Source organism: Rattus norvegicus, chromosome 1, assembly GCF_021556685.1.
Source record: "Rattus norvegicus strain SHRSP/BbbUtx chromosome 1, alternate assembly SHRSP_T2T, whole genome shotgun sequence".
Classification (NCBI taxonomy): domain Eukaryota; kingdom Metazoa; phylum Chordata; class Mammalia; order Rodentia; family Muridae; genus Rattus; species Rattus norvegicus.
The window spans coordinates 76,773,895-76,798,442 of record NC_141534.1 but is presented as its reverse complement, the minus strand read 5'-3'; the positions used below and the strand labels follow the sequence as shown (position 1 = coordinate 76,798,442).

Sequence of the window (24,548 nt, the reverse complement as noted above, 5' to 3'; positions counted from 1 at the left end):
TGTCTTCTTCTTTTCAATCCTTGCTCCCTCCCTGGAGAACCCATTGACTGAGCCAGCTTGGTCAAGACAGAATTGCAAAAAACTGGTTTGAGGTAGTGGATACTTCGGTGAAAGGGCCATGACCCTCCCCACATCTCCTTCTATGGGGAAGAGCCAACAGTCACCAAACACAGCTGTGACAAGTTTTTCTTGACCTCACAAAAATAGTGTCTGTTGAGCCTGTAGGACAGTCCTGTACAACACACATTATTAAATAAATTTTTTTTACAAGACAGAAATGTTTTCATCGGAAATTTCAAGAAAGGGAACCCCAGTGTGGCCTCTGGCCCACCCCTGTTTCCTCATCTGATGTCTTTCCTCAGGCTTTAGTTCTTCCTGTACTTGAACTGAGCACACACGAGTATCGTGAGACTGCCTGGTCTGACTGTAAGGGATCTCACTCACAGCTCAGACACCCAGCTGAGCATGTCACTCCATGGGCTTCTTCAGCTCTTGAGCCCTAGTGTTCTTCCTCTTGAAGGTAAGCGAATAGGAATATCAAGTCCAGAGAGGAGTATTTGACTGTGAGTATTCTAGATGCATGACGATACCAAAGTTGGAGATCAAGGGGTTAGGAGCACTGGCTGTTCTTCCAGAGGTTCTGAGTTCAATTCCCTGCAACTACATGGTGTCTCAGAACCATTTATACTTGGATCTAATACCCTCTTTCAGCATGCAAGTATACATGGAGACAGAGCACTAATTTATATAAAATTATTAACTAAACACACACACACACACACACACACAAAGATGTGACACATACAAAAAGATGGGGCACAGGCAAATCAAGGAGGAGAGGGTAAAGAAGATGTTAACGCCTGTGGATAGAAGGAGGGCTGTCAAATGCTGCCTTCTGGGTGAGGCACGGCCTGTTACCTATGCACGTCAACTCATAGCAACTGTGGCTACCTGCACAAGACCAAGGCATTTACAATTTCTGGCATGAATAGGAAGTGTTTGCCTACACAGATGTCTGTATATCATGTGTATGCTTGGTACCTGTGGAAATCAAAAGAGGTTGTTAGATCTCCTAGAACTGGAGTTATAGATGGTTCTGAGCCAGCATGTGGTTACTGGAAACACCTCTGAAAGAGCAACAAGTAATCTAGCAAGTGAACCATCTCTCAGGCCCCAACGTGTGCTTTTTTGCTAGGTGAGACTGACAGCCCTCATGTTTAAGGCAACAATTTCAACTGACAGCATACAAAAGTTGTTTTTTCTTATTATACATTTTTTTAGTTAGTGCAAGTCCATGCACACATGTAAGAGATGTGCTGAGGGGAAAGACCAACTTGCAAGAGTCAATTATCTCTTTCCAGGCACTGGGCTTGGTGGTAAGTGCCTTTACTTGATTGGAGATGTCACCAGCTCCCAAAAGTGCTTGACTTTAAAGAAAAGGCATCTTTGATTGTTGGTATTTACTGAAGCTCAAACTGCTTAGCATTAAAAAGACATCACAAAGAAGACAATCTTTATATTCTTACATCTCAAAGCAAATATAGTAAATAAAATAGCTAGAACGGGTCAGGGAGAGCCAGAAAAATGGGTGCTGTACAAGCATGAGAGACCGAGTTCTTTGCTTTATTATTATTATTTCATTCTTTTTTTATATAGAATATATCTTGAAGACAAGGTCCCCTTCCTTTACTCCTCCCAGTTCTCTCCTGCCTCTCTTTTCTCCCAGATCCACACCTGCCCTCCCCCCACCCCGCCCCCAGAATAAAGCAGTTCTCTCAGGGATGTCAGCTGACCCAGCACAACAAGGTACTATAAAAGCAGGCACAGACCCTCGCATCAAGGCTGGGAGAGGAAACCCAATAGGAGGAAAAGGATCCCAGTAGCAGGCAAAAGAGATGGAGACACCTCCTCTCCCACTGCCAGGAGTCTGCCCAAAATACCAAGCCAAAATAACGATACCACATACACAGAGGATCTAGCACAGATTCATGTAGGCTCCAAGATCGCTGCTTCAGTCTCTGTGAGCCCCTATGAATCCTTCTTAGTTGATCCCACAGTTCTCCTGGTGTCCTTGACCCCTCTGGCTCCCACCATCTTTCCTCCACCTCTTCCACTGTGTTCCCAGAGCTTCAATGGAGACCTCCAAGAACTCTTTCTCCACATAATGTCTGACTGTGGAGAGGGCCTGAGTTCTTATCCCCAGTATCCACATAAGGAGTCAGATGTTCCAACTGGCCTTGTGATCTCCTGATGGGCAGAGGAAGACAGGAGGAAGTCTAGTGCCTCTTGTCTAGCCAGTTTAGGCAAATCAGTGGTTCCAGGTTCACTGAGAGACCCTGCCTCAAAAAACAGATTGGAGGGAGGGGGAGGGGGACAGAGAGAGAGGGGGAGGGAGGAAGAGAGAGCGAGCCTAGTGGTTAAGAGCACTTGCTGTTCTTCCAGAGGACCTAGGTTCAGTTCCCAGCATTCATTATCAGGTGGTTCACAACTGTCTGTAACTCCAACTCCAGGTGATCTGGCTGCAGTAGGCACCTGCACACCTCTCTCTCTCTCTCTCTCTCTCTCTCTCTCTCTCTCTCTCTCTCTCACACACACACACACACACACACACACACACACACTCAGAGAGAGAGAGAGAGAGAGAGAGAGAGAGAGAATGGACAAAGCATCAACCTAATAATTTATCAAAACCATTACAATTAATTGTATATTAGATACATGTAATATACACTGCAAAAGGTACCTAATTTGCATACTACATACATAGTGCCAATGATATCCAGGAGGGTACACAAAATACATTCTAAAGAAATATAAAATAAAGCCTTATAGATCATACTAACATAATTATGAACACAGAAACAGATCCATAGTACCAAGGCTTTGGTTTATGCTCTAGGCAGCATGCCCTATCTGTAGGGGAAAATAGGAGTAGTTTTCAGTGTAGTTATTGTAAAACAGTGAAGTCCGGTGAACATCTATGGCCAGTTCTGTCCTCTGTGCCGTGTAAGGAATGAAGAGATGGATGTCATCCCATCCCAGGATAGCTTTCAAAGAGCGGGCGGTACAGGCTTCATAGAAAACTGAAGAGCAACTTGTCTGCTTTGACCAATGATTCATGGTGGCCCTGGGGTGCTGTAGGGCCTGTGGGTAAAGAAGATTAGATCTGAATTTGGTTGAGAAGTATTAACTCTTTTGTTATGTTTTACTTATTTTAAGTGCATATGCCCATGTACGCGTGTGGCCATATGTGGGTGCTACATTATATGTGTGGAGGTCAGGGAGTAATGTGTGGGAATCAGTTCTCTCTTTCTATGCATGGATCCTGGGGATCAAACTCAGACTGTCAGGTCCAGCAACAAATGCTTTTACCCACTAAGCCATGTCCACTACTCGAAAAATATTAATTTTACAGGGTCTCCAAACATAGGCTCTACTTTAGGGGAGGAGAGAGTCCCTACTCCCACTTCTCATCCCCTCCAACTTGAGATATTTGAAAGCTACAGTAGGTATAAGGTGTTTTAAAAACAGGCATTTTAGCTGTTTAGTGGTAGTATATGCCTTTAATCCCAGCACTCGAGGGGCGGAGGAAGGCAGGTCTTGGTGAGTTCCAGGCCAGCCTGGTCTGCAAAGTAAGTTCCAGGACAGCTAGGACTACACAAAGAAACCCTGTATGTGGGGGCATACATACAGGGGGGTAGATATGTGCACATTGGGGTGGGGGTGCTGCAACGGCCAAAAGAGAACATTAGATCCCCTGGGGCTAGAGTTACAGGTGACCACAGGTTGTGAGCAACCTTTTGTGTATTCTTTTTAAAATTAATTTATTTTTATTTTATGTGCATTGGTGTTTTGCCTACATGTATGTCTGTGTGAGGGTGTCAGGTATTGCTTGGAGTTGTAGACAGTTGTGATATGGATGCTGGGAATTGAACCTAGGACCTCTGGAAGAGCAGTCAGTGCTCTTAACCCCTGAACCATCTCCCCAGCCCCATTGGTTATTTCTTATTTCACACATTTGAGACCTCAGGTGACATTTAATGGGAAAGGACATTGTACTGCTTAGTAATCTAGATATGTTAAACATATCTATGCCTAAAACAAACAGGATCACCCAACATGGTAAATAAAATCTACTCTACATAAAATGACATGGGTGCCCATGTGGAAAGCCATGAGCAGTCTCCCTGGTAAAGCCAGATGTTTTAGTAACTCCCCATAATGATCAAAAGTACAGCACTGTGACAGTAATGAATAATGGAAATTTTCTATAAAAATAAATCTTTACAAGTAGGTTCATTAGCTGCTTCGTGGTGATCATTTAATTATTAGTGTAACTACTTTATATATAATGAATCACTTAATTCTTTTACCCATGTCAATTAATGTATAATTAACAAAATTTAAATATATCATAACAGGATGTGTTATTTATTTTCTATTGTTTTTATTTTCTGTTTTGTTTTGTTTTGGCAAGGCCCTACAATGTACCTTTAAATGTTCTGGAACTCACTCTGTACATTGGGCTAGCCTGGGACTCATAGAAATTCATCTGCCTCTGTCTCCTGAGTGCAACACCACACCTGACCATTTTTTATTTTTCAATTATAGCTCCATTAATTTGGTGGTCAAAAACTCCTTATAACTACCCAACAGTCAGTGACATAAGGAAAAATCTGTTATTTTACCTGTGTCTGCTTAGTGACGCCCTCTGACTGTACCAGGCTTCGGCCAGGAAAACTGCCATAAACACCACAAACATGGCGGATATTCCCAGCCGTATGTGATTGCTCTTGGTATAACATTCTGATACGGCACTTGGGGTTACTGAAAGAGAGAAGATGAGCTACATTCTTTGTAGGGAGCATCTTTCCTTACCACAAGGACTTTCTTCCACCCACTTGGGCATTGGCCAGTGGGCAGCTGTCCATTCTTTGCAGTTTTAATCCTTGAACACAAAATGTAAGGTTTTATGAGAGTTGAAATGAATGGAGATTTTTATTTTAAACCTATTTTCTGTACACTCTGTCTATTCTACTTTCTTTTCTGTTGCCATGATAAAAAAACATTCTGACCAAAAGCAGTCTTGGGGAGGAAAGGGTTTATCTCATCATGCAAGTTAAAACCTATCATCAAGGGAAGTCAGGGCAGGAACTCAAAGTAGAAACCATGGAGAAGGACTGGAGAGATAGCTTAGTGGTTCAGAGCATTGGCTGCTGTTCCAGAGGACTTGGGTTTGAGTCCCAGCACCCACACGTAACTCACAACCATCCATAATTCCAGTTACAGGAGCTTCAGCACCCTCTTCTCACCTTCTTGGGTACCTAGCATGAATGCAATACACACACATATATACAAAGAAAATACTCATACACATAAAATAAATCTTTAAAAAGAAAAAAGAAACACTAAATTCCAGCTCGCCCTTTGGCTTACCCTGCCTCATGCTTAGCTGCTTTTTTTGTACAGCTCCAGACCACCTGCCTGAGGAGTAATGTCATCCAAAGTGAGCTGAGCCTTCCAACATCAATTAGTAATTAGGACAGTCCCTCATAGACTTGCCTCACAGAAATTCCTCAATTGAGACCTCTTATTTCTGATGACTCTAGGCTAAGTCAGGTTGGCAATCCAGGCTAACTAGGACACTGCCCATCTTGTCTAGGGTGTCTATTATTGTATAAGACACCATGACCAAGGCAACTCACAAAAGAAAGTATTTAATTTGGGGTTCACAGTATGGGAAAGTTAGGGTTCATGATCGTCATAGTGGGGAACATGGCAACATGGAGTCCAAGTGGTAACTGAGAACTCACATCTTGACCCAAAAGCATGAGGCAGAGAGAGCTGACAGGGAATGGCTTGGGATTTTGAAACCTCAAAGTCCATCTTCTATGACATACCTTCTCCAACAAAGCCACACCTCCTGATCCTTCCCAAACACTTCCACAAACTGGAGATCAAGCATTCCAATGCATGAGCCTATGGGGGCCTTTCTCATTGAATGACCATACTGCCTTAGCTCGTTTCCTTTATTTATTTTATTACTTTATTTTATTATTTCCTTTATTTATTTTATCTCATTTCTATACCGTCACTGATTTCCTTTCCCTCATCTCCTTTGATACTTTAGGAATTAGTTTTATGAGCAAAATGTAGACCAAAAGATATTCACAGAACACCAAAATACATGGCAGATCAGCATCTTTCCTCAGACGACAAAATGCCACTCTGAGCCTAGCAGAACTTCACCTGGCATCTGAATCCCTGGAACATTGTGTCCCTGCTTCACTCAAGAAAGCTATTACAATATGGCAATAGAACAAAACAGACACAAAGAACAGTGGAACACAACAGACAACCCAGACATAAACTCACACAGCTACAGCCCCCCTTTATTTTGACAAAGATGCCAAAAATTCACATTGAAGAAGATACCCTCTTCAACAAGTACTGGGAAACCTGGACTCCCACGTATAGAATGAAACCGGATCCCTATATCTCATCCTGCTCAAAATCAACTCCAAGTAAATCAAAGACCTTAATGTAAGAACTGAAACTGAAAATATTAGGGGAAAACATTTAAATATATAGGCCTGGGGGAAAACATTTAAATATATAGGCCTTGGCAAAGATCTTATTTCAGTCCCCAGCACCTAAATCAGGTTACTCAGAGCTGGCTGTAACTCCAGCTCCAGGGAAACCAATGACCTATCCTCATTCATGTACATATACCCACACACAGACATACAAATAATTTTCAAAATTAAATAGATCTTTTTTAAAAGGGGAAAAAAGGTACAGTGATAAAGCAATAAAATTATGGAATAACTACAATTATAATAATATATTATCTATAACATAAATTATATAATATTGTATTTAGTATATATAAGTATACATATACATAATTATATAATATATAAATATATAATTATATATTTTATATATAATATGATTATACATATTGTATATGCAGCTATATTTGCATTATAATATAATTGGTGTATAATGTATAAATATAATTTATACATTTGCATTACATATAATTTATATCATGTATAATAAATTATGTGTTGTTTATATTATAATATATAATCTATAATGTGTATTATACAATATATAATATAAAATAATATTTAACATATAATATTATATGTTATATGTAACATGTAACTGCTATATAATTATATAATATATATTACATAAACATATAATAAAAATATAATTTAAATTATTAGGAAAAATCCTCTTGCCATGATGAAATCCTTACTTGCCACTGAGATAACAAGATGGTCGCTTGGATATGAGGTTCTGAAAGGAGCTTCTGTCTGAAGGTACACACAGCTGTACCTTCCTGTATCATTGACTGTCACATCCTGAAGGGTGAAATCCACTGTGTCACTTTCTGAGTTCTGAAATTGTACGGGTGATGACATTCCCTCCTTTAGCAGAGCGAACATTTTATAGTTTGTCAAATTGTGTGGCTTCTGACACTGTAAGTTCACCTTTCCTCCTGTGGTCATCAGGCCCGAGTGGTTGACTCGGAGGGAAGGCTTATACAAGTATCCTGTAAGAGAAACACAGTCCACGGGCAAGGGGTGAAGCCTGGCATCTTATATTCATTCTTCTCATTCTGCAAGGGTCCTGCTGATGCTCAATCTTTCTGAAGGTCTATCTTGACTCTCAACAGTCATATTTTTATTAATTAAATTTGTTTTTAGACAGTTTTGCACATGTACACATTACAGACTGATCATTTTCACCACCCCCAACACCTTCCTTATCTCCATAAATCTGTCTTGGGTTTGAGGGCCCACTGAGACTAACCAAAGCCCCTCTCTTCCAGAGTCTACCCATAGCCAATAGTTTAGTCATAAAGAGTATGACCCTGTAAGCCCTTTCCTTCCCTTGACTTTATTGTTAATAGAATCATTTTTGTGTGAGACCAGTGAAGAACAGAGGGTTTTGTTTTGTTTTGTTTTACTCCTACTGATCTCAGGAAAACTGGAGTATTCAATTTTGTCCTTGTAATTTCATGTCCTCCCCAACTCCCCAACTCTTTGGATGATACCTCTTTTAAAATTATGAGTTTATTTACTTATTGGGAAGGTGACGTACCAGAGCATGAATAAGAAAGTCTCAGGACAATTTGTGTCTCTCCTTTCACCGTGTGGGTCACAACTTGGGTTGACAGATGTGACAGCCAAAGCTTCTACCAGCCGAGCCCTCTCACCAGCCCTAAACCACACTCCTTTCCCTACCTGCATTCCCTTGGTTCCCCGCTCACCATTCTTCTGAAAATTGCTGTATGTCATTCTGAGGCAGCCTCTCCTCACCTGTGACCAATAGTAAGAGCCCATCACTGGAAGGTGAGATTCTATCGGGGGACGTTTTTAGATAGTATTCACAGGTGTAATATCCAGCATCAGCCTGCCGCAGATTCGTCAGACGAAACTCAGCTGTCGCCTGTGTCAAATGATGTGGAAGCCTGGAATCCAAAATAACGCCTCCCTTTCTGAGAACAAGCTGTATGTCTGGGGTGGGACTCACGCAGTGCAGGGTCACGTTGCCATTCTCTGATGCTACTGAGTTGGGCCAAGCACTGAGGCAGGGTTTGGGAAGGGTATCTGGAGGGAAGCAAAAATCAGTCTAGATCTGACACATCCACCTGCTCCCAGGAAGCCCAGGAAGGAAACAGAACATTTGGGATGAAAACTCAGAGTGGGCGTGTTGAGTCACTTACCGTCTCTCTTCGTGTCTGTTTGGCCAACATTTGGATCTGTAAAACAGTCATGAATGAGGTACAGGTGCCTGATGAGAGGCATCTCGTTGCTATTGTTGGTTCTGAGGAACACCCTAGAGGTTCTGGCTGAGCTCAGACCCCGAGTTCATAGGTTCAGGGTTTGCATGCTTAGGCCAACTTAGCACCTCCTTGTTGCCTGAGACTCTCCTCTGCCACCTCTCTGTTTTCACTTCTAATACTTCAGTGCTACTCAAGTCTCCAAATATTCCACAAATCCTTCCAATCTCACACTCATTCTATCCCCAAATTTTACTTATTCTCACTACTTCTGTTAGAGCAGGGTATGCATTCCAACCTCCACTCCAGGAATAAGCAGAAGCTATGCAGGACACTGGGGAATTCCCATGGATTTGGATATAAGACTGGCTTCTTCCTGATGATGAAAATGCCTTTCATTTGCTGGGGGTTCCTTGAAAATTTCTTAGAACAGGGTAATTCTCATAGTAATGGCTGGCTGGTGCTTCAGATGACATGACTTAGGACATTTATTCCCAAAGCATGGATAAGTGATTGAGTGAGTGATACTGGAAATAAAGAGTCAGATATCAATGAATCACCTCTATCCCAAAATGAAAAAAAGGAAGAGAGGGCTGAAGAAATTGCTCAGTAGTTAAGAGCACTGACTGCTCTTCCAGACGTCCTGAGTTCAATTCCCAGCAACCACACAGTGGCTCACAACCATCTGTAAAGAGATCTGATGCCCTCTTCTGGTGTATCTGAAGATAGCTACAGTGTATATAATAAATAAATAAATCTTTAGAAAAAAAGGGAAAAGAGGAAGAGCACTAAAAATCATGCAGGTCCCCCAACAACAGGAGTGGGAGCTGTCCCTGAGAGTTGCCTGCCTATGGATTCCAGTCCCTTAACTGGGCTGCCTTATCCCTCAGTAGGAGACAGTATGCCTAGTACTACCATGATTTGATGTGCCAGAGTGGGTTGGTATCCAGGGCTCCCCCACCTTCTTAGAAGAGAAGGGAAGAGGAATAAGGGGGGAGCTGTGTGAGGACCAGGAGGAGGAGACACTACAATTGAGCTATAAAGTGAAGAGAGAGAGGGAGAGGGAGAGGGAGAGGGAGAGGGAGAGGGAGAGGGAGAGGGAGAGGGAGAGGGAGAGGGAGAGGGAGAGAGAGAGAGAGAGAGAGAGAGAGGGGAAGAAGAAGGAGGAGGAGGAGGAGAGGGGAGGAGAGGGGAGGAGAGGGGAGGAGAGAAATCATAAAAGATGGGCTGGAGAGATGGCTCAGAAGTTAAGAGCACCAGCTGCTCTTCCAGAGGACCCAGGCTAACAACCACCTGTAACTCCAGTTTCAGGGGATATATATATGCAGACAAACACACACACACACACACACACACACACACACACACACACAAAGTTTGCCAAGATGAAGGCTCTTGTTTCTGACCTCAAGGTCATATTTATACAGAACCACCCAAAAGTGGCATCCTGCCATAAATAGTTGTATAGCAGATTACATCACTTGCTTAGTTTTGGGTCTTCTGGACATTCAGTGTCAACCTTTTTTTGTTTTGGTTGTTGACTCATGCTCCCTGAATGTCCCAGTGTTAGCTATCTTGGTCCATGCCAGATGTCCACATTGTCTAAGTATAAACTATCCCCACAGCCCTCTTCCCTACCCCTTCTCCATACCTTACAGTATCATACCCAGGCACTATTTTGAAAGGGAGCTTACTGTTAAAGACTCGGATACTCTAGAGATTCAGGAAACAGAATAATTACAATCTGGGAAGCCTACACCTTGCTATAATTTCTGTGTGGAAAACAGCTGTAGTGAGGGGGCATCCAAGTGTAGACATATTGAAAAGTTGAGGCAGCAGGAAGCTTGGACTTTGAAGGATACAGGATACCCTATGGTGAGGAGCAAACCCCACCACCTCAGGATAAATGGAAAGAATAATAACACACACACACACACACACACACACACACACACACACACACACACACACACGTATAACTGAGATCAGCAGAGAGATAGAGAGCATCAGAATCTGTGGAACAGGAGAAGCAGTCAAGATAAAACAAAATACACAGACCACCCATTCCATGGGATGGTAGTAAAATCTTTTTTTGAATCTTGGAAAAAAAATGAATATCCAAACACCAGGCTATAAATAGATATACAAGAAAAGAGCCTGTCCATGACAAGTCCTAAGACAGCAGAGCAAAGAAATAATATTAAAATTTGAAAGAGGGGACTGGAGAGATGGCTCAGTGCTTAAGAGCACTGACTGCTCTTCCAGAGGTCCTGAGTTCAATTCCCAGCAACCACATGGTGGCTCACAACCATCTGTAGTGGGATCTGCTGCCCTCTTCTGGTGTGTCTTAAGACAGTTCATATATATATATATATATATATATATATATATATATATATATATATATATATAATTTAAAAGCCATAAATATAATGGTCTTTCCTTTCCTTTCAAAAGACAAACTTCAATTTGATAGGATTTTAAGAACAAGATTCAACTGTGCCCTCTCTGTGAGAAATACACCTTCCTTTGTGAAAACACACACACACACACACACACACACACACACACACACACACACACACACACACTGAAAGTGGAAGGATGGAGAATTATATACCAAGTAAATAACAGCCCCCAAACCAGCAGAATAGCTATATCTCACAAAGTAGACGTCAAGTCAAAATTAGTTACAGGGTACAGGCATGGTGGAGCATGCCTTTAATTCAAGCACTTGGGAGGCAGAGGCAGTCACTCTGTGAGTTCAAAGCCAACCTGAACTGTAGAGTGAGTTCCAGGCCATGCAGAGCTACATAGTGAGAGCCTGTCTCAAAAAAAATTAGTGAAGGGATACAAAGATAATAATATAATAACAAAGGGAACGACCCACCAAGAGAATGTAAAGATTAGTTCTGCCTGTGAGATATCTCAAGTAAAAGCACTTGCCACCAAGATTTAATGATGACCTGGTGAGTTCAATGGAATCCCCACATAGATGAAGTAGACAACTGACTCTGTCATAGTGCCCTTTGAACTCCACATGCATGGTATGGCATGGGCATGGGCACACGCATATGTGCTTGTATGTCACAATAAATAAATGTAAAAAGAAAAGAAAAAGGTTTAATGATTGAGTTGGGCATAGTGACTCATGGCTTCACTTAGCACTTGGAAGGCAGACACAGGGAGGCTGTGGGTTCAAGGCCAGCCTAGACTAGGTAGAAAATTCCAGGTAAGCATAACCTACATAGCAAGATGCTGTCTCAAAAATAAACAAACAAACAAAACAGACAGATGTGCCCATTTCCATAAAAGTAATACTAATGGATATAAAGAGGAAGGAAGGTCCAGATACAAGAATAATAGGTAACTCCAGTATACCACTGTCATCAATAGATACACCATCCAGACAAAATATCAAAAAGGAAACCTCAGAACTGACCTGCACCACAAATAAAGTAAATCTAACAGACGTTTAAATGATATTCTATCCAACAGGACTGAAATATACATTCTTCACAACTTTTACGAAAATAGACCATGTTTAGGCCATTGTTGTGAGGCAGTTTCATCCAAAGTGAAACATTCAGTCAGAAAGGAGGAGGAAGCTCATAGGAGATGGAAGATTCTCAAAGAAGTCATATAAAAAAGAAGAGTCATCAGGCTAGAGAGATGGCTCAGCAGTGAAGAGCACTGACTGCTCTTCTGGAGGTCCTGAGTTCAATCCCGGCAGCCACGTGGTGGCTCCCAACCATCTATAATGGATCTGATGTCCTCTTCTGGCATGCTGGCATACATGCAAATTGAATGTTCATATGCATAAATAAAAACCTTCAAGAAGAACATTTTTAAAAATGACCAAACTAACCACAGAGAAAAGGGAATTCTTGGACTGTCCGACTGCCTATAAGCTGTGCAGAGAGTTCCAGTGTTGGAGCTTCCATGAGTCAGTCGTCCATCAGTCAGCCCTGTTGGAGTGGACTTTCTGCTGACACAGCTGTGCTTTTTCATCATCCCAACTCCGTGTAAGAAGTCCCTCACCCAGACTCCTGTTAAAACTCCAATAATAACTCATTGCTCTATCAATTGGACATTTGGTGCGATTGTTTCTTTGGTTTGTCATGAGTTCCCTTTCTGGGGTGAGTAAGTGTGTGCTCCATAAGTGTGCAGTGTGGCGTGTGTGTGTGTGTGTGTGTGTGTGTGTGTGTACCTGTATATGTGTGTATGGGTGTGTTCATGAATACTAGTATCCTCAGAGGCCAGAATTGAGTGTCAGATTCCATGGAGAGCTGGAGTTATAGGTGGTTGTAAGCTGCCTGGTTTGAATCCCAAAAACTGAACTCTGATTCTCTGCAAGAACAGTAAGTGTACTTAACTCCAGCCCCTTATACAATTTCTTTTATCTCTATAGTAACTATAAAATATTTATTTATATATTTTTAATTTTTTAAATTATATCCCAATTTCTGTAACCCATCTCAGTTCTCCCACACACAAAGTTCCTCCCCACCCCCTGTCCCCTTCTCTAATATCCACCTCACCATTGTGCATCAAATCTCCTCAGGGTTAGGTGCTTCCTCTTCTACTGAGGCCAGACAAAGCAGTCCCGTTGGGGAATCGATTTCACAGACAGTCAACCGCTTTAGGGATAGCAAATGCCCCCTCCCCACTCCAGTTGTTGGGGGACCTGCATGGAGACTGAGCCTCATATCTGCTACATATGTGCCTGGAGGAGAATATTTAAAACTTACCTGACACAAAGATCTGAATGTGATCACTGGGGTGTGAGGCCCAGAAAGGGGCTTCTTTCTTGTGATAGACACAACTGTAATTTCCTGTGTCATATGGTATCATATTATGAAGTAAGAAGTCAGCTCTGTTGCTTTCTGAACTCTGAACCTGTACAGGTGATGAGGTGCCTTCTTTCAATAGCATGAACATTTTGTATTCAGTCACATTATCTGGCTTCTGACAATGCAGGGTCACATTCTCTTTTGCTGTCACATTGCTCCGTTGGTGAGCTTGGAGGGAAGGCTTAGGTAAATGTCCTGAGAGAGAAGAACCCTGTGGTCACGGAGAGGAAGGCCCGGGTTATACTCCCACCCTTGTTCTTGTGACGTCTGATCTCTTCTACTATGTGTCTGGCCTCACTGTCTATCTCTGGCCCTCCCGGAACTCACTGTGTAGACCAAGATGGCCTGGAGCTCACACAGAGATCCTCTGTCTCTGCCTCCTGAGTGCTGGGGTCATAGGTGTGAGTCACAGCATCCAGGTAAAAATGGAGACTCTTCCCCTTTCCTTTAAGTTTCAGATAAAACTAAGGTATCAAGGCTGGGGAGATGGCTCAGCAGTTAGAATACTTGCTGTGGAGAAAGAATTCCCCCCGCTGGGGGTTGGGGATTTAGCTCAGTAGTAGAGCGCTTGCCTAGCAAGTGCAAGGCCCTGGGTTCGGTCCCCAGCTCCAGAAAAAAGAGAAAAGGAAAAAAAAAGACCCCCCCCCACCGCAAACAAAGAAACCATCCAAGGCCCTAAGATAAGCTCAAGAGTCCAGAAGGTCAGCTATTTTGGAGTTGCAGAAGGAAAGCAGCTGATCCCTCTAACCCAGACACTAGGTGGTTGTAAAAATAATGCAGTAAGCTCTGTGGTCTCAAAACCAGCCTAAGGAAGCAGCTAACCTCTTATGTGTGCACCCATACTGAGTCTGGACATGGATGTAGTCAGAATCCTCCTCAGTCGCTCTGCTCCCTTATTCAACAAGGCAGGGTGTTGCGATCACATCATAGCTCTTGGATGTGACTACTCTCACCAGCTGGCTTGCCCTGAGAGTACCCTGCCTCTGTCTTCTGAAGCTGGACTTACAGGTGGATTACCACACTCACTCACCAATTCCAGGGCTGCCCTATGGAACCTGTCTTTCCCCTTCACTCCCCCTAGCTACTAAAACCTCAGCTGAAAGCATGGGAATCTATGTCCTTTTAAACTCTGGTCATTGAGTGACTGGGTCCTGTGCCCTGATCATGGCATGGTCAGAACTAAAGACTACACTCCTCTGGCATTAAATAAAGTGTGGACCAGCTATTCGAGGTCATGTAAATCCTCATCTTTTATTTCTTCCTATAAATTTGATTACTTCTGATCCTCAAACTACCCAGGCATGAGGACTAGAGTTTGGATCCCCATAAACTACTTAATTTCTAGGTGAGTGGCTGACCTGTAACTCCACCCTCAGAAGCCCGAGAGAGAGGATTCCCTCAGAGCTATCTGGCTAACAAAAGTAACCATACCCAGGAGCTATGGTTTGGTTGTGAGATCCCACCGTGGTGAATAAGGTGGAAGAACAACCAATCACTTTCAAGCTCCACATGCATGCACACATATATGCACGCATACTCCCCCCAGCCAAAGGTGTCCACACACATGCAGACATGCATATACACACACATGCATAACACACACACACACACACATAACACACACATACAAAAATGAAAACAATAACTAAAAGTACTCAATTCTATCCCTTCCGCTCTGAAGACGATCACTCTCTTTTCCCCTTTCTCCCTTTGCTAGATTGACAAGTGTCATTCTAAGGAAGCCCCTCCTCACCTGTGACCAATAATAGGATTTCAACACTGAGCATGTCATCGGGGTTCTCATTCTCATAGCATTCACAGGTGTAGCATCCGGCATCACTCTGTTCTAACCCTGTGAGATACAACTCAACTGTTCTCGGCCAATTCTTAGGGAGATGTAATTTAGATGTCCTGTCTGTCACACCAATTGGTGTCTCGAGATTCAAATTAGTACCTTCTTTTTTAATAACACAGTTTGCATCTTCTTTATAAGTTGTACATTGCAGGGTCACATTGCCCCTGGCGGGAACCACAGAGCTAGGCCAGACATTGAAGATGGGATTGAAAAAGGATCCTGAAAGAAAGTAAAACTTAAGAGTTGTATATGACATATTGTCCTGCTCCCTGGGAACCAATTAAATAAAGGGATGGATCCATTTAAACACTTGGGATGAAGGGTCAAGGGGGGCTTGGTTAAAGAGATACTTACCGAACACACTTATGTCTGTTTGCCCAGTCCATATCCCTGCAAGAGAATGACTTATGAAACACAGTCCCTGCCTGAGCTCCCTCACCACCCTCCCTGATCCCAGGATTCCATTGCTGAGCTCAGACTGTGGCTCCACTTAACCAGGAGTTGCTGGGTTCCCCGCATTGGACTCTGGCATGTTTCTTGCTCACCACCAGCTCATCTCCTTCATGAGAACACAGTTGTCATCAATATCTACTTGCATGTCCATTTCCTAGGGACACTGTAACAAAATAATATATGCCTCACGTGTATAATGCTGTAAGTTCACTTTCTTACTATCTATCGTGTAAGTCAGTTCTCGTGCCTACAGTGCCCATGGTGGCCAGAAGAGGGGAATTACATGGATCGTAGAGGCTGAAGTCAAGATGTCTAGCCTGGATGTTCTTTTCTAGACTCTCAAGGACAAGATCTATTTTATTACTTAGAAGATCCTAAAGATTCCACCAGAAGAATTCTTCTATCTGCTAACGTACAGCAGGGCCAGAGAGACGGCACATTGAATAAAGGCACCTGCTGTCAAGTCTGATGATCTGAGTTCAGTTCTTGGAACATGGTAGAAAGAGAGAGCCTATTCCTGAAAGCTGTCCCCTGACCTCCACAGGTGTATTGTGTACGTGTGTGTGTGTGTGTGTGTGCGTTACATCTGGCAACCACAGTTATATCCTTGGAACACAAATACACACACACACACACACACACACACACAGATTTTTATATGAATATATTTATAGAGCCTTGTGGTGATGGCGCACAGCTTTAGTCTCAGCACTTGAGGGGCAGAGGTAGGTGGATCTCTGAGTTTGAGGTGTCTACAGGACAAGTTCCAGGATAGCCAGGGCTTCACCAAGAAATCCTGTCTTGAAAAACCAATATTCGGGGCTAGAGAGATGGCTCAGTGGTTGAGAGCACTGATTGCTCTTCGAGAGGTTCTGAGTTCAAATCCCAGCAACCACATGGTGGCTCACAGCCATCTGTAATGGGATCTTATGTCTTCTTCTGGTGTGTCTGAAGACAGCTACAGTGTACTTATAATAAATAAATAAATAAATAAATAATATTATAAATATATACAATATTTATAGAAATTATCAGACATATGTGACATATATTAGACACACATATATATTATATGTATGTATATGGTTAATATTGTCAATTTGAAAGGATCTAGTATGACCTAAGTGAAAAGCCTTTGATCATGCTCATGAGGGGTTACCTAGATTAGATTAGCCTCTGAGAATGCCCATGAAGGATTGTCTAGATTGGGTTAGTTGAGTTGGGAAAACCCACCTTAACCGTGGGCAGTGTCTTCCGATAGTCTGGGGTCCTGAGCACCAGCATTTACCATTCTGGCTATGTATGCAGTGTGGCCAGCTGCCGTGAGCACAGCAATATGACCTCCCCCATCGTGTGAGCCCAAATCCCTGCTTTCCTTGAAGTTACGTGTGTGTGTGTGTGTGTGTGTGTGTGTGTGTGTGTGTGTATTGGAGACCATAACAGGAGAGAAATGAGAAGGTGGGTGAGGAGGGGCAGGGGAAAAAATGACAAAAGATCACACACTTTCTCTCATATTCAAAATAATGGTTCAAGTCTATATGGATGTGACATCAAAGCAGAGTGGGGACATTTTGCGGAGGGCTAAGAAAGATCAAAAAGAGGTAGGGAGGAAAGACAAGGAAAGGTGACTGGGAGAGAAAATTCGAGCAAGGTATAATGATCTGTACGTGTGAAAATGTCACAATCAAGTGGACGATCTTGCATACTGATGACGGATGCATAAATAGCCTGAGTGACTAAAGGATGTTTCCCTCCCATTATTCACACTAATTTTGCAGGGTAGGAGAAGATCATGGAGTTTCATCATCGTGTCTCTTTAATACATTTATTGACTAGGGATTCAGATGTGTGCCGTGGTGCACATGTGGAGGTCAGAGGACACCTTTGGACAGTTCTCACCTTCTACCACGTGGGTTCTAAAGGGTCATCAGGCACAGCAGCAAACACCTTTGCCCGCTGAGCCATCATAATGCCCTCCTCATTCATTTGTGTTATTGTTCTAGTTCTCAACTCTTCCTTTCTGTCAATGCTCTCCCCTGTTCCCTCAGCGCCACCTCCAGCTCGCTCCTGTTCTTCTCTGCCAGTCATCCTTTCTGTTTTCCTTTTACATGAATGTCATTGCTCTCTTTTATCCACCTCCATAGCGATCTTTTCTTTTCCTCTCATGACCTGTTTTGCAACTGCATACACACACACACACACACACACACACACACACACACACACACACACAAACACACACACAATTTGTCTTTCTTTTTTGTTTTTTTTTTTTTTCGGAGCTGGGGGCCAAACCCAGGGCCTTGCGCTTGCTAGGCAAGCGCTCTACCACTGAGCTAAATCCCCAACCCCCACAATTTGTCTTTCTGAGCCTGGCTTATTTTCCTTAACACAATGATCAACAGTTGCATTTATTTTCCTGCAACTTCATTTTCTAAAGGAAAAGAGGTTACATAAAATTCTATTGGCATATGTATCTCATTTTCTTTATCCATTCATCTCTTTTGGGTATCTGGGCTGCTTTTATTAAAATTTTTGGCAGTAGCCACATATGGGGGAGAGAATGACATTTTCTTCACTGATGTAGCTAGCCACTGGCTTAGTGGGTAAGAATGAGTCCTGTGAAAGCAAGAGGCTCTGAGTTCTCCAGTACCTACACAAAGAATAGGACAAGGCTGTGAAAACATATAACCCTGACACTGGGGACAGAGAAAGGCAGATCCAGGAAGCTTATTAGCCATCCAGCCTGACTGAAACAGGAAGTTTTAACTTCAATGAGAACCCTCAAAAAATGGAGGGGCGAACAGAGAAAGATACCTTGTATCCTCCTTGGCCAAGAGGAGGATACATGTGCACACACACACACACACACACACACACCATGCATATAACAAATACAAAAGAAAGAGTCTCATTCATTTGGCCGAAAACCATTGAGACGTTCAGAATCTACTGATCTGGAGGACACAGGGAAAGAATTTACCACACAGTAAAGTATCCGATATGTTCCTCACACGTTCACAAAGTGAAATATATTCACTTATCCTTTTGGACTCACTAGCTACCTCAGTGTCTTTACCAATTCCATTCGCCTCCACAACCAATCCACCCACCCACCACAAACCGCCCTGCTCCCCCTCAGACTTACCGAGACAGAACAAGAGCAAGAACTGGGAATTCATGGTACCCCACGTTAACATACTTTCCCCGGACTGCATCTTCAGGTTGCCATTCCTGTTAAAGTTTAATTCCCACACCAGCAGTAAGGCCTTTCCTTCAGCTCGTAATCTTCAGAGCTAGCCCTCAGCTTCTGTTTCATGGTGATAATCGGGATGTGATCTCTATCGATATGTCACGCCACTTCCTACTGGCTTGGTTTACTGAGGCCTCTTACCACACAGAAAGAATTCAGACCACCTACCTCTAAGCTTACTTATGAATTCTCACCAAGCTTCTGAGACGATGCTAATCATAGACTAATTGGTGTTGTCCCCTGCCCTTTTGTTCTTTGGTTTGTTTCAATATTAATTTTATTTGTTTTTTGACAGTTCCATACATCATATCTATCCCCATCTCTAAACTCCCACTTCTGTCAGACACCTCCAACGTATCCTTCTCCTGACTGCTTGTTCTCCTCACTGCTTGTTCTCTCCCAACTTTTTCGTAAACCATTGTGCTGACTAGTTTTATGTCAACTTGGCACAAGCTAGAGTCATCTGGGAGGAGGGAACCTCAGTTGAGAAAATGCCTCCCTAAGACTGGACTGTGGGCCAGCCTGTGGAACATTTTCTTTTCTTTTCTTTTGTTTCCTTTAAGGATTTATTTATTTATTTCTTGTATGTGACTACACTGTTGCCATCCTCAGACACACCAGAGAGGGCATCAGATCTCATTACAGATGGTTGTGAGCTACCATGTGGTTGCTGGGAATTGAACTCAGGACCTCTGGAAGAGCAGTCAGTGCTCTTAACCTCTGAGCCATATCTTTCAACCCTGGAACATTTTCTTAATTAGTGATTGATGGAGGAGGATTCAGTCCATTCTGGGTGTAAGGTCCATGATTCACTAAAGAATGATACCCCAGACTCAAATGGTTTATAAAAGCAAAGAGCTTAAGTGATCCCAAAAGTTCCACCAGTGAACTACTAAAGCTGATAAACAACTTCAGCAAAGTGGCTGGGCATAAAATTAACTCAAATAAATCAGTAGCCCTCCTCTACACAAAAGAGAAACAAACCGAGAAAGAAATTAGGGAAACGACACCCTTCATAATAGACCCAAATAATATAAAGTACCTCGGTGTGACTTTAACCAAGCAAGTAAAAGATCTGTACAATAAGAACTTCAAGACACTGAGGAAAGAAATTGAAGAAGACCTCAGAAGATGGAAAGATCTCCCATGCTCATGGATTGGCAGGATTAATATAGTAAAAATGGCCATTTTACCAAAAGCAATCTACAGATTCAATGCAATCCCCATCAAAATACCAATCCATTTCTTCAAAGAGTTAGACAGAACAATTTGCAAATTCATCTGGAATAACAAAAAACCCAGGATAGCTAAAGCTATCCTCAACAATAAAAGGACTTCAGGGGGAATCACTATCCCTGAACTCAAGCAGTATTACAGAGCAATAGTGATAAAAACTGCATGGTATTGGTACAGAGACAGACAGATAGACCAATGGAATAGAATTGAAGACCCAGAAATGAACCCACACACCTATGGTCACTTGATTTTTGACAAAGGAGCCAAAACCATCCAATGGAAAAAAGATAGCATTTTCAGCAAATGGTGCTGGTTCAACTGGAGGGCAACATGTAGAAGAATGCAGATCGATCCATGCTTATCACCCTGTACAAAGCTTAAGTCCAAGTGGATCAAGGACCTCCACATCAAACCAGACACACTCAAACTAATAGAAGAAAAACTAGGGAAGCATCTGGAACACATGGGCACTGGAAAAAATTTCCTGAACAAAACACCAATGGCTTATGCTCTAAGATCAAGAATCGACAAATGGGATCTCATAAAACTGCAAAGCTTCTGTAAGGCAAAGGACACTGTGGTTAGGACAAAACGGCAACCAACAGATTGGGAAAAGATCTTTACCAATCCTACAACAGATAGAGGCCTTATATCCAAAATATACAAAGAACTCAAGAAGTTAGACCGCAGGGAAACAAATAACCCTATTAAAAAATGGGGTTCAGAGCTAAACAAAGAATTCACAGCTGAGGAATGCCGAATGGCTGAGAAACACCTAAAGAAATGTTCAACATCTTTAGTCATAAGGGAAATGCAAATCAAAACAACCCTGAGATTTCACCTCACACCAGTGAGAATGGCTAAGATCAAAAACTCAGGTGACAGCAGATGCTGGCGAGGATGTGGAGAAAGAGGAACACTCCTCCATTGTTGGTGGGATTGCAGACTGGTACAACCATTCTGGAAATCAGTCTGGAGGTTCCTCAGAAAATTGGACATTGAACTGCCTGAGGATCCAGCTATACCTCTCTTGGGCATATACCCAAAAGATGCCTCAACATATAAAAGAGACACGTGCTCCACTATGTTCATTGCAGCCTTATTTATAATAGCCAGAAAATGGAAAGAACCCAGATGCCCTTCAACAGAGGAATGGATACAGAAAATGTGGTACATCTACACAATGGAATATTACTCAGCTATCAAAAACAACGAGTTTATGAAATTCGTAGGCAAATGGTTGGAACTGGAAAATATCATCCTGAGTGAGCTAACCCAATCACAGAAAGACATACATGGTATGCACTCATTGATAAGTGGCTATTAGCCCAAATGCTTGAATTACCCTAGATCCCTAGAACAAACGAAACTCAAGACGGATGATCAAAATGTGAATGCTTCACTCCTTCTTTAAATGAGGAAAAAGAATACCCTTGGCAGGGAAGGGAGAGGCAAAGATTAAAACAGAGACTGAAGGAACACCCATTCAGAGCCTGCCCCACATGTGGCCCATACATATACAGCCACCCAATTAGACAAGATGGATGAAGCAAAGAAGTGCAGACCGACAGGAGCCGGATGTAGATCGCTCCTGAGAGACACAGCCAGAATACAGCAAATACAGAGGCGAATGCCAGCAGCAAACCACTGAACTGAGAATAGGTCCCCCGTTGAAGGAATCAGAGAAAGAACTGGAAGAGCTTGAAGGGGCTCGAGACCCCAAAAGTACAACAATGCCAAGCAACCAGAGCTTCCAGGGACTAAGCCACTACCTAAATACTATACATGGACTGACCCTGGACTCTGACCCCATAGGTAGCAATGAATATCCTAGTAAGAGCACCAGTGGAAGGGGAAGCCCTGGGTCCTGCTAAGACTGAACCCCCAGTGAACTAGACTATGGGGGGAGGGCGGCAATGGGGGGAGGGTTGGGAGGGGAACACCCATAAGGAAGGGGAGGGGGGAGGGGGATGTTTGCCCGGAAACCGGGAAAGGGAATAACACTTGAAATGTATATAAGAAATACTCAAGTTAATAAAAAAAAAAAAAAATAGGAAAACAAAACAAAACAAAAAAAAAAAAAAAAAAAAAAAAAAAAAAGAGATTTTATTCTGGGGAAGTCCAGCATGCTGGGGTCTGTCATTTACCAAGCTGGAGACACCCAGGTGAGCTGGAAGGTGCAATTTAAAGCACCTTAGGGGAATTCCAAGGAAAGGCAGGTGACCTTTATCTTAATTGATTGGCTCTATCTCTAGGGTCATCCCAGAACCATTGCTGACTCTGCCCTTGCCTCAGGCCAGGTTCAGGGGGTTTTTCCAGTAACTGACTAGCCTGAGCTTGGCCAGTTCTGGGAAAAAGAACATTAGGTCTAGTCTTCTGAAGACTAGACTTCTTGAAGACTGTCATGGAGTCAGCCTGTTTCAGACATCTCATGGATGGTGCCACCCACTGAGCCGGTGGTCCAGGGTTCTATAAGAAAGCAGGCTGAGCAAGTCCTGAGGGGCAAGCCAGTAAGCTTCTCCTGCCTCCAGGTTCTGCCTGGTTTCAGTTACTACCTTCAAGTCCCTCAGTGAACTGTGGCTCCAGAAGTCCAAGCCAAGTAAACCCTGTCCTCCTCAAGGTGCTTTTGCTCATGGTGTTTTATCACAACAATAGTAACCCTAAGGCATCCACTGAGTCCAAGTGATGCCAATTGTCAGAATATTGAGTAATTGTTGGACTGTTGTGGCTCAATTTTGTCAAATAGTCACAGCTGCAGTGAGTTCACAGCGTGAAACTACAACATCCCATCCTGAGGGATATAGCATGCCAGTCTGTCCTCTGACTCTTGTGTTCTATCTTTCCTCTCCTCTGGTGTTCCTTAAGCCTCGGTTAGGTCAGGAGTGATATAAATGTCCCATTTAGGGCACTCTGTAGTTATTTATTCTCAGCATCTCTGCATTAATGGCTGACTACTGCGGAGAATTTTCCCCGGCCAAGGTTGAGAACAGCACTATTAAACATATCAAAAAGGCAGTTTAACAATATGCCCGAGGGACCCCTTTCTTCAGCCTAGACTTGTTTGTTGTTTATTTGCTTGTTTTTTGAGACAGGGTTTCTCTGTGTAGTTCTGGCTATCCTGGAACTCAATCTGAATGGCCCAGGCTAGCCTCGAACTCAGAGATCTGTCTATCTTCCAAACACTGAGGTTAAAAGCTTGTTCTACCACCAGCCAGCCGGCTTATAAATAAAGCTACTAACCTTCTTTCAACCTAGAAGAATATTGAAGTTTTTCTTTTAAGATGTATTGGTCTAGAGAAAATTCTAGTTTCTTCTCCGGAAAAAAGGAAACAGATGGCTCACAATGAGAAGAGGGGGACGTAAGTGACTGTGTATTCCAGTCAGTACAAACCTCTCTCCCTTCCAACCCCAGCTTCAGAAATGCTGCAACAGTGCCACCTCCCTGCAGGAGACAATAGGAACCTCAAAGGAAGAGACTCAAACATCAACCTTTGCTCCCCCCAGCCTCCCCCCCCCCCCCCCGAGGAACCAGCTGTCACCTGCAACCCCCATTCCATGCTCCTGTAACGTGTGAAGAAATTTTTATGGTTTTTATTGTTTTTAACCGAGAATTGACAACCAGAGGCTATCTTGATGAGAGTGAAAAGTCTATTACGAAAGTGAGAAGCAGGTGCTGGAGAGATGGTTAAGAGCCCCGGCTGCTGTTTCGGAGCACCCAGATTCGGTCAACAGCACCCACAGCTAACAGTCATCCATAACTCAAGTTCCAGGGGAATCCAGTGCTCTCTTCTGACCTTGGGCACACACAGGCGATGCTCAGAAAAGGGGGAGTCAGACACGGTGTGGGCACTGCAGCCATGAATTCACAGCCGCTATGGTTACCTGCCCAAGATGAACTCAGTGGATAGGGGAGGAGTTGAGGTCCTGCCTCTAACTGTGGAACTGTTCCTTAGCAGTTTACAGCTGCTGGGGAAAGGAAGAATTGTTCTTTTTTTATATTTTGTAAGATTTGTTTAGCCAGGCCTTGGTGGAGCACACCTTTCATCCTAACACTCATGAGGCAGAGGCGGGTGGATTTCTGTACATTTGAGACCAGCC

The 24,548-nt window shown here is 43.0% G+C and overlaps 1 protein-coding gene and 1 long non-coding RNA gene across 5 annotated transcripts; one reads left to right on the top strand and one right to left on the bottom strand.

Annotated features, from left to right (window-relative positions):
* Window positions 1-379: 379 nt before the first annotated feature.
* Window positions 380-12,891, top strand: LOC148007204 (uncharacterized). Its single transcript, XR_015649671.1, has 2 exons — window positions 380-520; window positions 12,299-12,891. It is a non-coding gene; the product is annotated as an uncharacterized LOC148007204 (long non-coding RNA).
* On the bottom strand, window positions 2,694-19,312 carry Tarm1l1 (T cell-interacting, activating receptor on myeloid cells 1 like 1). Of its 4 annotated transcripts, XM_087606406.1 has the most exons (10): window positions 19,110-19,259; window positions 15,863-15,898; window positions 15,608-15,727; window positions 15,407-15,505; window positions 13,552-13,848; window positions 8,744-8,779; window positions 8,337-8,627; window positions 7,271-7,567; window positions 4,689-4,827; window positions 2,694-3,144 (listed from the first exon to the last, which is right to left on the bottom strand). In XM_087606406.1, the coding sequence occupies exons 1-10, from the start codon at window positions 19,177-19,179 to the stop codon at window positions 3,117-3,119; spliced, it is 1,413 nt and encodes a 470-aa protein (XP_087462532.1). In that variant the 5' UTR covers window positions 19,180-19,259; the 3' UTR covers window positions 2,694-3,116. The 4 variants fall into 4 exon arrangements, with proteins under 4 accessions (XP_087462532.1, XP_087462538.1, XP_087462530.1 ...); XM_087606412.1 differs by lacking the exon at window positions 15,407-15,505 and having other exon boundaries at window positions 19,110-19,312; XM_087606404.1 differs by having other exon boundaries at window positions 15,407-15,727; window positions 19,110-19,278.
* Window positions 19,313-24,548: the final 5,236 nt, after the last annotated feature.